The 12529-nt window shown below is 44.8% G+C and overlaps 1 protein-coding gene across 1 annotated transcript in view; it reads right to left on the bottom strand.

The window, feature by feature from the left end:
• The window catches only part of PRCC (proline rich mitotic checkpoint control factor), a 37870-nt gene that overhangs the window by 13598 nt on the left and 11743 nt on the right, over positions 1-12529 (bottom strand). Inside the window, exons 2-6 of the mRNA XM_028502674.2 lie at positions 12078-12125; positions 9110-9676; positions 5823-5918; positions 3990-4133; positions 1524-1589 (exon numbers count right to left, since the gene is read on the bottom strand). Coding sequence (XP_028358475.1) covers positions 1524-1589; positions 3990-4133; positions 5823-5918; positions 9110-9676; positions 12078-12125 — 921 coding nt within the window. The remainder of the gene's footprint in view (positions 1-1523; positions 1590-3989; positions 4134-5822; positions 5919-9109; positions 9677-12077; positions 12126-12529) is intronic.

Genomic DNA, 12529 nt, shown 5'->3' with positions numbered 1-12529 from the left:
CCTGACTGGTGTGGCTCAGTGTACTGAGTTCTGGGCTGTAAACCAAAAGGTTTCATGTTCGATTCCCAGTCAGGGCATATGTCTGGGTTGCGGGCAAGGTCCCCAGTTGGAGGCGTGCAAGAGGCAACTATTATCTCTCACACATCCATGTTTCTCACCCTCTCTTCCTCCATTCCCCTCTCTCTAAAAAACAAACAAAAAATCTTAAAAAAAAAAAAGCACACAATGAGATATCACCTCACACCTGCCAGAACGTCTATCATTAATAAATCAACAAATAAAAAGTGTTGGTGAGGATGTGGAGAAAAGGGAACCCTTGTGCACTACTGGTGGGATTGCAAACTGGTGCAGCCACTGTGGAAAACAGTATGGAGTTCCCTCAAAAATTTTAAAATAGAACTACCTAATGCCCTAGCAATCCCACTTCTAGGCATTTATCTGAAGAAATCCAAAACACTAATTTGAAAAGATGTATGTATCTCTATGTTTATTGTAGCATTATTTACAATTGCCAAGATATGGAAGCAATCTAAGTGCCCATCCATAGACAACTGGATCAAGATGTGGTAGACACAGGGCCGGGCAGAAATAACACCTGCTTGAGTGTGGTTGGTAGGGTAATAACATGGATGTAATAATTTATCATTTTAATTTGAACATTTCACCTAAAATGTCATATGCTGTGCTTGAGTGTGATACTGTTATATTATAGAATTACATACTTATAATTTTGTTTATAAAGGGCATTTATTTCTGCCAGACCCTGTACATACAATGGAATATTACTTGGCCATAAAAACAATGAAATCTTACCATTTGCAATAAAACATCAATGAATCTAGAGGGCATTATGCAAAGTGAAATACATCAGACAAAGCAAGACAAATTCTGTAGGATTTCACTTATATGTGGAACCTAAAGAACAAAATAAACCAAACAGAAACAGACTCACAGATACAGGGAACTGATGGCTGCCAGACTGGGAGTGGGGAGATGCTGAGGGATCGTGTGAAAAAGGTGAAGGGATTAGGATGTACAAACTGGCAGTTACAAAATAGTCACAGGGATATAATGTGTAGTGTAGGGAATACAGTCAATAATATTGTAATAACTACGTATAGTGCCAGGTGGGTACTAGATTCACTGGGGGAATCACTTCTTAAATTATATAAATGCCTACCACTATGCTGTACACCCAAAACTAATATAAATGTTGAATGTCAACTGTAACTGACAAAAATAAATTTACTTTACAAACCCTGTGATAAACCATTTCACTCCCTCTACGCTTACATTTTAGATATCTGAATTTTCACTTAGAGTTTAAGCACCTGTACTTGAGTCTTATGTGAAGTAATTCTGAAGGACACACCCCCCCTAGTGGCCACATGGAGAACAGGACAGAATGCCTGCCCAGAGCAGGTAGGTGCCTGGCAGCTGGGCTTGCAGTGCAGGTCTCAGCCTTCAAATTCCCACATTTATAGGGGCCCTGCCAAGCAAGCCAGGGCCCCCAGCGCTCTCACCTGATGAATCAGATATGTGATCTGGTGTTTCCGCCGCTGCTGGCCTGTTGGCTGTTCACCTTTCTTCTGCAAAGGAAGAAAACACAATCATTAATCCATGGGAAGAAAAGCAGGAAGTTTCTCAGGTGCTTAGACAAGACAGTGTGATGCTGGGGACTGAGAAAACAATAACGCTGCCCAAATTCTGGGGGACAAAAGTATGCTTGGTGCTATTTTTATGCCTATATACTTACAAAGCAGTTATTTCTATTAAAACCCTTATATGCAAAAAGCCAAGCTCAGAATACTTGCCTGAAATAGCTTGCTAATATCCCCATTAGACTGGAAATGCTTTAAGGTAGGGACTCTGCCCCGGCACCAAGCTCTGCCCGCAGTGAACATATGATACCAGTTGTATTGCCTAAAGTCAGTCTAAAACAGCTTAAGTGCCAGAGCACAGGCAACCTCCCTCCCATCTCACAACCCCTTGAGTCCTGTTCATCTCTGTCCCCTACTCCCCAGCCAGTGCAGATGTCTGGCCAATCTCCTACCAGCTGCTTATCAAACTCTCTCCCATCAATCACCTTTGGCCGAATCCCCGCTGCCCCCATTCTAGCAAGTCCCAACAGCTTCCCTGGAACTGGGGTTTTCACCATCGTCACTCCACCTCTCTCCAGTCTTCCAGACTCCACCCATAACAGCAATGAACCCCTAACTAAACTTTGATGCAAATGATCTACTGTCAAAATCTGTATTGGTTTGGGCTTTTGTTCTGTCCTTTTTCTGTCCTCTGCCAGTGTTTTCTCAGACTAGAAGCTTCCTAATCAGCCCCACCCAACTCCCAAAACTCCTCTCTAGAGTCTCCTCAGCACTTATGTAATCAATTTGCACTGTAATCATTTATACTCAAGTGTCCTTAAATCTTTTTCCCAGCTACACTGTAAATTCTGCAAGGGAAGGAAATGAATCTTTGCCCTCTTTTTTTCTATTTTTTTAAAATTTTATTTATTTATTTTTAGAGAGTGGAAGGGAGGGAGAAAGGGAGAGAAACCTCAGTGTTATTGCCTCTCGAGCACCCCCTACTAGGGACCTGGCCTGAAACCCAAGCATGTGCCCTGACTTGGCATCAAACCTGTAACCTTTAGGGTTCGCAGGCCAGCACTCAGTCCACTGAGTCACACCAGCCAGGGCTTGAACTAGATTTTTTTTTTAAAAGAAGGCATGCCCTGGCTGAGTGCCAGCCTATGGATCGAAAGGTTGCTAGTGCCCCGTCAGGACACATGCCTGGGTTGCAGGCCAGGTCCCCAGTTGGGGACTTGCGAGAGGCAACTGATAGATGTTTCTCTCATACATCATGTTTGATGTTTCTCTTCTTCTCTGTCTCCCTCCCATCTCCTCTCTCTAAAAATATGTAAATATATATATTTTTAAATCTAACATACAATGAGATGGTGGAAAGAAAACCTGAACCAGGGAAAATAGCAAACCCCAATCCTTGCTTTACTTAATGTCATTTAATGTGACAGTTAAAGCTGAGAAACATAAAACATCCAGCTCCGTTCTTGGTCCACAGTGAGTGCTAACAACAGTCACTATGACTATGTGATATACCACTCGCCCCACAGTTAGTATAGCAAGCTCTAAGTGGTTTTTCCAGTAAACGGTGATGGATCTATGCTATCTAACCACTATCCCTTGCTCTGTCCTATATGACCGCCAACATTCAGTTAAAACAAATGGCTAGGGCTCCAATGACCATCTGTGGCTACTGAACAAAGCAAACGGGAGGGGAAGGAAATAAGATGCCCGACCTTGACCTTGCCGGTGCTGGGCTGGAATCCAGGGCTCCCCTACATTCTCCCCGTGTCAGGCTCATAAATGTCCACACTTGCTGTACTCAGCTACTAGGTGAAGTGATGTTCATCATTCTGACTGAAGATAACTAGCCCAGGGGAGGTGGGATGGTGGTGTGGGAATGTGAGGAATAAAGCATGTGAAAAGGTCACAAGTGGCTACAATAAATAACGGAAAGGAGAAAGGAGGACTTGCACACTCAGAACCTAGCACCCAGGACTTCTGAGGCTCTGTGGCGCACACACCTCAAAGCTGTCCTTAAATCTTTTTCCCAACTACACTGTAAACTCTGTAAGGAAAGCCCACAAAACTCTGCAAGCATTAAGCCTACAGCTCAACGGGATGGAGAGAGGGATATGACTACAGGGAGAGGGTAGAGCAGCTGTGGACTCTGTCAACATATCAGAGATCTTCCCAACTGGGAAACCGTTCCACCATTCGTCTCAGCAAACTGCAGATGGAGAGCAAAGTGCCACAAAGTGCTGGAAGGTAGGAGCAGTATCTGTGAGGTTCCGTGCAAATTCCAGTAACACTGACAAGAGGTGTTTGCTAAAAGTGCTGTGACAGTAACAGTAGGGAGCAGGACTTAGGGGGCCTCCCAAGTTTGCCACCCAACAGATCTTTCCCACTTACTTTGCTGAATGACTTCATGGTTTTCTCTTCTGTCAATGACTTGGTCATCCACTGCTGGGCCCCACTGAGCTGGTCATCCCCTTTGATCTCCACAAAGTTGATCTCTTCCCTACCTCGGTTCCTCTTGCCCTGCAGCCGCTTAAACTGGAAAAGGAGAGAAAAAAAAAAAAAGCAAAACAATGCAAAAGTGGGGATCTGGGTGGGGGATTAGGGGTGTGGCTAAGGATCCATACTTTATGGAATGGTTTCACGATTCCCCAACTGCACTGCACCCTCACTTCCCCTCTGTATAATACATCCTTTCACCCTATACCTACCAAGCTGCCCTGATGCCAGATGCATGGTTACTTCTCAGTTCTCCTGGACTCAGGGAAAGGAAGGTCAAGAAACATTTCCAAACATAAGTGAGCACTGAGAATAACTGGTAAGAATTTGCACTCCAATTACTATAAATTGTATCTGCCTAAAAGGACTGCATATAGTTTTCAAATTAAGAATTAGGTATAAAAAATCTAGGAATTCTCTAAAAATCAGTTCTTTTTATGTCTGTTCTTTCTCACTGGTTTGGTATCACCAATTCAGCAGAGCCCACTGCAGAGCATACATCCATGAGGGAAAACAGACAGCTGGGTAGAGAGGGACATTCACGGAAAAAGGCCTGGGGAATTTTCTAAGATACCGCACTCTTTCCTCTTCCTCCTCACAAAACATGCAGATCACGTCACAGTCACCCAAAGATGTGCCTGGAAGGGAGTGTGGGTTCTGAGTAATCAAAGTAAAACCCTCAGAAACTTCAGTGAGACTCAGGTCCCTGTCTGAGCATTAGTGAGGCCTCTAGGGTCACTCTACCCACAAGAAACTGACTTTTGCCAACTGGATGACTTCCCTGATGCCTCCCAGGCTTAGAACAAAAAGAACCTAACCATGGAACTTGTCCAGGACATGCATAGGAGAGTGGATGAACACAGTATTAACCATAGGCAGAGAAGTATGCAAAGGTACGGACATCTTTCTGTGAACAGGTGAGTAGAAAAATTTTTTATAAGAACCTTCATGGAAGGTTAAACAGAGGGTAGCACCCTCTGTTTCTCCACTGCCCACCCCCCAACAGGCTGTGACATCCCTAAAGGCGAAACAATACTTTACATCCTGAACGTGGCCTGATGGCTGCAGGGCATGGGGTTTTCATATTCCCTTGCACTGAGGCTGGGGAGCTCTGCAGCAGGGGATCCAGTTACATGGAACACAAGGGTTATTTACTGTGGTTGCTGTTCCCTTCCAACATCCATTCTCCCCTTCTCTTGTCATGTGAATGAACCCAACATTTAGGCTAGGAATATCACCACTCAACTAAAAGACTACGTTTCTTAGGCTCCCCTACAACTAGATAAGGCCATTTGAGCAAATTCTAGTCAATTAAATAGAACTGGAAGTGAACTTAGGAACTTTTGGGAAGTCTCCTAAAAGAGGAAGGAAAATGTCTCTTCTCTTTCCACCCTGCTGGAGGGGTAGATAAAATGCAGATGTGACAGCTGTAGCCTTAGCTGCTATCACTGACCACATGAATAAAGACCACAACCTTAAAATAATAATCAGAAGGGGATCGGATCCCTGACAACTTTGTGGGGTTGTCCCACCAGCCCTGCCTGGCTTGCCTACCACTAATCTTTTAGGAGGAAAATATTACCTTCTCTTACAGAAGCCCTATTATTTAGAAATCCTGTTCTATGCTACCACACCTGATCCTAACTGAATATAGTTTTAAAAAGAATTTCCTTTAGCTTCAGGTTTATCTGTGGGTCAAGGATAGTCACTTGCACTTTGTTAACTTACTGCTTCGTCATCGATGAAGGAGGCATCTGAAGCAATTTCCTGGGAGGGAACCAGGGCCGGGTCCTGTGCAGGATAGTAGCCACCACTGTAATAATCCTGCCGCCAAAGAAAGAAAAAACTCACCAACTGAGGGCACAGTGGAGAGGGGACAACAAGGTCTGCTCAGGAACAGAGAAAACCCTCCTGAAAGAGGCAACAGTGACGCCCGCACTACAGACCAGCTAAAGGCACAGGTCCTGAGGACCTCAACTCAAGAGCAATTTCTTCAGCTTTTCTGATGGGCAACATCCAGACGGATGGGTATTTTTTCGGGAAGGATGACAAGAAATAAGACGTTCTCTTTTGCTTCAGTTTACACCCTGTTCCCTCAGCTGCTTCCCAAGAGTGATTCCCACCCTTTACGCCTGCAGTGCCCGGAGCTCTGCTCCTCCTGCCCATAAGACCCTAATAAGCTCTGAAGTGAGAGGGGTGAGGAGGTGTGAGGGCATGTCATTTCTGCTCCTCATCCTATTTAGAGCCTCTGTGCACAACAGGGAGACTGCCTATAATAATGAGTGGGCAGGGAGGCTTCAGCTCTCTGGTGTAAAATCAACCACTGTACGGGTGGCATGGGATTTAGAAAGCTAGGGCTACACCAGGTTTGTGTCATGGGGTTTTTGGTTCAGGAATCTGGAAATTCCTCTTAAGGGTGAACTATCCAGATGTTGTGGACACTAGAAGGCAAGGCCCTCGCTGAGGCCAAGCCAGGCAGCCACAGGGCTGCAACACTGTTTCCACCCTGACCACTTTTTCCTAACCCTTCTATCTTTGTCCAAAATGCCGAAGAAAATGCCCCTCTAAGAACATTCACTTTACAGTGACCTAAATGGAAAATAAGGCCTAAGAATTATTAAGTCAAAAATACTATATAAAAACCCAGAGTGACGAGAGCATGATTTTCCATAAAAGTATAGTTGACCACTGAATAACAAGAATTTGAATTGCACAGCTCCACTTACACATGTATTTCCCCCCATACTGTAAAGATATTTTTCTCTTCTCTACCTTACTTTACTATAAGAGTACAGTAGCATATAATATATATTCTATATAAAATATATGTTAATCATCTATTCATGTTACTGGGAAGGCCCCCAGTCAACAGAAGGCTACTAGTAGCTGGGTGTTTGGGGAATGGAAAGTTATAGGAGGACTTGTGACTCTGTGGGAGATGGGAGGATGTCAACCTCCTAACCCCCTCCTTGTTTAGGAGTCACCTGTATTGACAATTAGATATTTACATTACAGGGTCCTCCAGTATATTTAAAGTGCCTTAATTTGCCCTGGCTGGTGTGGCTCAGTGGATTGAATGCTGGCCTGAAAACCAAATGGTCGCTGGTTCAATTCCCAGTCAGGGCATATGCCTGGGTTGTGGGCCAGGTCCCCAGTAGGTGACACTCGAGAGGCAACCACACACTGATGTTTCTCTCCTTCTTTTTCTCCCTCCCTTCCCCTCTAAAAATAAAACCTTTAAAAAAATAAATAAATAAACAAAGTGCCTTAATTTGCACAGACATGGTGTTTAGAACTGGATACAGAATTCCATTTTGTTACTCATTTGCTGAATGTAAACCAGGTTTCTGATTTAAATATCTTTTTAAGTAAATTTTTATTCATTCATTCATTCATTCATTTGAGAGAGAGAGGAAGGGGGAGGGACAGAAACATCAATTTGTTGTTCCACTCATCTGTGTATTCACTGGTTGATTTCCTATGTGCCCTGACCAGGGATTAAACCTACAACCTTGGCACATGGGGACAATGTTGTAACAGGTACCTGCCAGGGCTTTGTTGTTGTTTTTTTTTTTTTTTTTGCTAAAAAGGTCAAACACTCTCATCTTCCTCCTTCCTGCTAACAATGTTTACAGAAGATCGATTAGTCCCTGATTGGCTACAGGACACAAGGTTTAACAGCAAATACCTAAGACACACACTGTTTAAAGTCTTTGATCTGAAAAGGGTCCCTATCCAAGCCCAGACTGAAGCCTTCCAAGCACCCCAGTCTGGTAGGAAAACTTTCTACAGCTGCCCAGCCAGACCGGCCAACTGCCTCTGCTCAACCACTACCTCTCCAAACTTCCCCAAACTCCTAGGATCCCTCTCCAACTAGAGAAGCTCTGACTGCTGGAAAAAAGTCTTCTTAAACCTATTTACAACCTGGCATCCTATACTCTCACTCTTTGAGGCCACACAGAACAATCTAGATAGTTCTAAATAACATTTGAATAAAAAGTCATCATAACTACTTACTGAGCGTTTACTATATTCCAGACACCATACTAAGCTAATGTAATTCTAACAACCCTATGAGATTACCATTATCATTCCCATTTAATAGCTGAGGAATCTGAGACTCAGAGAGACAGTTAAGGATTTGCCCAGAAACATACAGCTTGGGATTCAAACCCAACCCACCCTCAGACCTCATTCTCTATCACAGCCCAACTGTGGCCACCTAGTTTCCCCTCTCCAGGGCCTTGCCTGGGTCCTTTCAACCTCTCATGAACAGGCGAAGGCCTCACCAGTCTCCTTACTCCCCCTTTTCATTCAACTCTCCACATTCCCTCCTTCCTGTCCAGCCCCACCTCTCCCCTTCCTTTCTGTGTTCTCAGTACTTTCCACTTCCAGGAACTCTTTTTGAACTCACTGCAAGTGGAAGTCTAGGCCACAGTTCACTCATCTTCATCATCCACATCCGTGGAACTACCTTGGATTTCTAAGTTAAAGACCACTCCTCTTCTGCCTTCTCCCTATGTCTCCCACTAGCTCCTCCAATAAGATTTTATTTTCAGAATAAACATGTCAATTATGTGGTTCTACCTGTTCGATGTCAAGACAGGGAATTTTAGACCAAATATGGTTCAGAATAAAGGTAGTACGTTCTGCACACTGGATCGAGCACCAGCCTACAGACCAAAAGGTTGCCGGTTGGATTCCTGGTCAGGGCCATGCCTGGGTTGTGGGCCAGGTCCTCAGTTAGGGGCGTCAGAGAGGCTACTGATGGAATTTTCTTTTGTACATCCATGTTTCTCTCCCTCTTTCTCCTTCCCTTCCCCTCTCTCTAAAAATAAAGCAAATAAAATCTTTAAAAAAATAAAAATAAAAAATAAAGGTAGTATGTTTTGAGGCCCAATAAATACAGGAAAACCCCTAGATTGATTCATTCAGCTAGAGTGATGCCCCAGAGGCTGTCCCACTGGCTGAAAGCTCTCCCTGACGGCCAGGCGCCAATGTTTTCTCCTACCCACCTGATAATAAGCACCAGCAGCATTGGCATCGCCATACGTGGAGAACTGACTGTAGCTGTAGTCATCCCCAGGCTTAGGCATCCAAGGGGCCCCACTTGAGCCTGCTGCCATCTTGAATTCAAGGGGGGCATTGGCTGCATCATCCTGGAAGGCCGGCTCTGGTTCCGTGCCTGGAGGCAGCTCTTCAGGGACAGTGGGAATGGGGTAAGGGTATGGCTCAACTCCAGGTGGCTCAGCCTTGTCCGGGAGGGAGAAAAAGTTCTCAGGGGCTACTTCCTCATCACTGTCATCCTCCTCCTGCGTGATCTGCTTCGTCACCTGCAGGGCAGCACTCTTGGCAGCAGCCTTGATGGCAGAGGGCGATGGAGTGGTGGTTGTGGTACCCACAACAGGGGCAAGAGAGGAGGGCTTGGTCTTTGAAGCCTGTCTGGAGGGCTTAGTGTCAGAGGAGCCATCCGAGGGTTTCCGAGAGAAGGCATGGGGCAGGAGCAACCTGTTAGTCTCTTTCACAGTCAGGTTTTTAGGCTGGGGAAGCAAGGCGGACAAACCAGTCCCCTGGCCAGATCCCTGGTGAGCCCGGGTTTGGGGAAGGAGGGAAGAAAGATGACAAATGAAACGTTATGATACGTACCACTAACATCAAGAACGAGAATTACAGGTATGTGCTCCAGCCTAAAATCTTACCTGCCCTGTTGCCATCTCACCTTCACAAATCTGGGCCTAAGTCCTATCTCAGGCCCTTCTGCTGCCTGCTTCTCCCAAGGTAAGATGTCATCACGGTTGGGGTGGCTCCATGCCAACCCAGCCCCCCTGCCCTCTGTCACAGAGCCTTCCCTGGTTCTGTGCATTTGGCAACTATGATGCTCTTCACCCCATCTTTCTTCCCAATAAGCCCAGGGCTCTCTCCAGCTGTTCAGTCAACCTCCTTCCATGTCCTAAAGGTTCCTCTTAACATGGAAACTTGCTGCTTCCTTTGGATTGGTACTCAAAGTCAAGAACAAGGCTCTGTCCAAAAGAGACATTCATATGTGTTGCAAAAGGCGCCCCCTTTGCCCAAGGAAAGTCCTACAGATGCATTATAATCAGCTTGTTTACACCAGAGTCAAGCATTTAATATATCATAAAAATCTCTCAGATTTTGCTTTCAATATGGTACAAGGCAGACTGATCTAACTGTAAAGCTGAGGGAAGATATGAAACCAATTTGAAAAAGGAGAATGGAATGAGGTCATTGGTCTTTGAGTACCAGTGTACTACAGCACTATCAGCTAAGAAACACCCAGACACATAAATAAGATTTTTGAGTCAAGTAGGCCAGACAGAACTGATCACCCAGAAAATGGGCTCCTCCCCTTATTCTCTGTGCTCACAGGTTTGAGTCCCTCTAGCCTGGCAGACCCCAGATGCTCAGAGTCACAGGAGCCTAATGAGGTGCCCGGCAGAACACATCCTCAGGGTATCCTGTGAAGTATTCAACTTCTCAGATGCCACGTGCATCATGGCTACATCCCTGTGCAGTGCTGGGTCCCCACTTCGCCCTAACAGCTCAGTTTCTCTATCTACAATACGCACCTCTTCCAACCCCCTGGAAGACTGCACTTTGCCACTGGGGTATCTTCTGGTCTGAGCCAGTGTCCTCCCATTACTTTTATGCCACTTTCGTAACAGGAGAACGACTGGCCTCCTTCAGTCTCAGCATGCCAGTTTCCTCCATCACAAATATGGACACGGTGTCACTCTGGCCAGTTATCTTTCTAACCTCCACGTTCCATCCTCCTCAGACCTCTCAGCAGTGGAACTGACACCGTAACAGAATTAGGGAAGTGACTCAGCATTGTACACCTGAATCACAAGACAACCACCTTATGAAGACAGAACCAATTTTGATCCATGCCAAGTGTGGAACAGAAGAGGAAGAAGATCATGGGAACCAGAATAAAAAAACTGGGATGAGGAAACAGAACAAACAGCAGAGAGATCATCTCTTGGCATGTCTGGTTGAGGACTTCTGGCCTTGATTAAGGAGCAGCAGCCAAACGCAGCAGGTTACAGTTTGGACTCCACAGGCAGACTGCCCAAGTCTAAAGCCCAGCTCTGCCCCCCGCAGCTCTCTGACCTTGAGCTCTCAGTTTCCTCGTACATAACACAGGGATGACAGCACTATGACTTAGGCAATATTATAAGGGTTAAATCAATTAAATGTTACTGAAGCACTTAAAACAGTGCCTGGTACACAGTAAATGCTATTTAAGTATTTATTTTCTAGGTTAATAATGAGACAGAGAAGATGGACAATTTAAAAATACAAATGTTCTAGAAAACAAACTCATAAATACAGAGAACAAATGAGACGGGGGATAAGGGGCTGGATCAAAAAGGGATTAAGAAATACAAACCGATAGTTATAAAACAGTCACGGGGATGTAAAGGATAGCAGAGTCAATAATATTAACAACTATGAATGATGTCAAGTGGGTCCTTGAAAGGGATGATCACTTTCTAGGTTATATAAATGTCTAATCACATGTTGTACACATGAAACTAATATAATATTGTATATCAACTTTAATTGGAAAGTAAAAATTTAAAGAAATTTTTTAAATAAATAAATAAGCATACATGATGTTCCCTAACATCATTTTGACCCATTCATCGTTTATACCGCCCTCCTCAACAATCCTGCTCCTGGGAGTGGAAGGAATCAAACTGAGTTCCTGTTCATCTCCCTATCACTACCTGTCCTGTACAAGAGGTACCACCACCACACTACAGCCAGGGAACAGTGAGGACAGGGCACAGAAGCACAAGATCTCATGTTATCAAAGTAAACAACAATCATATTTAAAATAGTCGATCCTTAAATACCTGCGTTTGGCTGATCTGGAAAGCACTGGGCACTATAAATCCTGTCTCTCAGGAAGCAATATGGAAAGAGAAGAAATGACTTCTATTATGTCACAAAGCTTACCTGAAGGACAGTTTTCTTCTTTGTGGGTTCATCTTCCTCGGAATCTGACTAAGAAAAGAAAAATAAATAGAGTAAAGACCTCGCTGTTTAAGAACAGTGGAGGAAACACATTAAGTAAAGCACGCACAAAGGACTGGACGACAGCGGCCATCTCTGGGCTCCAACTCTGCACGAGGGGCACACCCACCCAGGCCCCGCCCAGCGCAGAGCACCCTTCCTGCTTCCAGACATCAGAGGATGGGTACGCGCTGACATCCCCTCCTCTTTCACTCCCCATCCCAGACCTGTTGCATAGCCTTCTTGGCATCAATTTCTATTCCTTTAAATTAAAACTACTTCTTCTCATTTAGTCTTCGGTGGAAATAAAAGGCTATACCCATTCTTCTTCCTGTAAGTCGGCCCACTAGAAGATAAATGGGATTTGGCCCACAATCTCACCCAATCTCAGCTTC

Source organism: Phyllostomus discolor, chromosome 14 (assembly GCF_004126475.2).
Source record: "Phyllostomus discolor isolate MPI-MPIP mPhyDis1 chromosome 14, mPhyDis1.pri.v3, whole genome shotgun sequence".
Lineage (NCBI taxonomy): Eukaryota > Metazoa > Chordata > Mammalia > Chiroptera > Phyllostomidae > Phyllostomus > Phyllostomus discolor.
The sequence above is the reverse complement of the archived record's forward strand: the minus strand, read 5'-3'. Positions and strand labels throughout refer to the sequence as shown.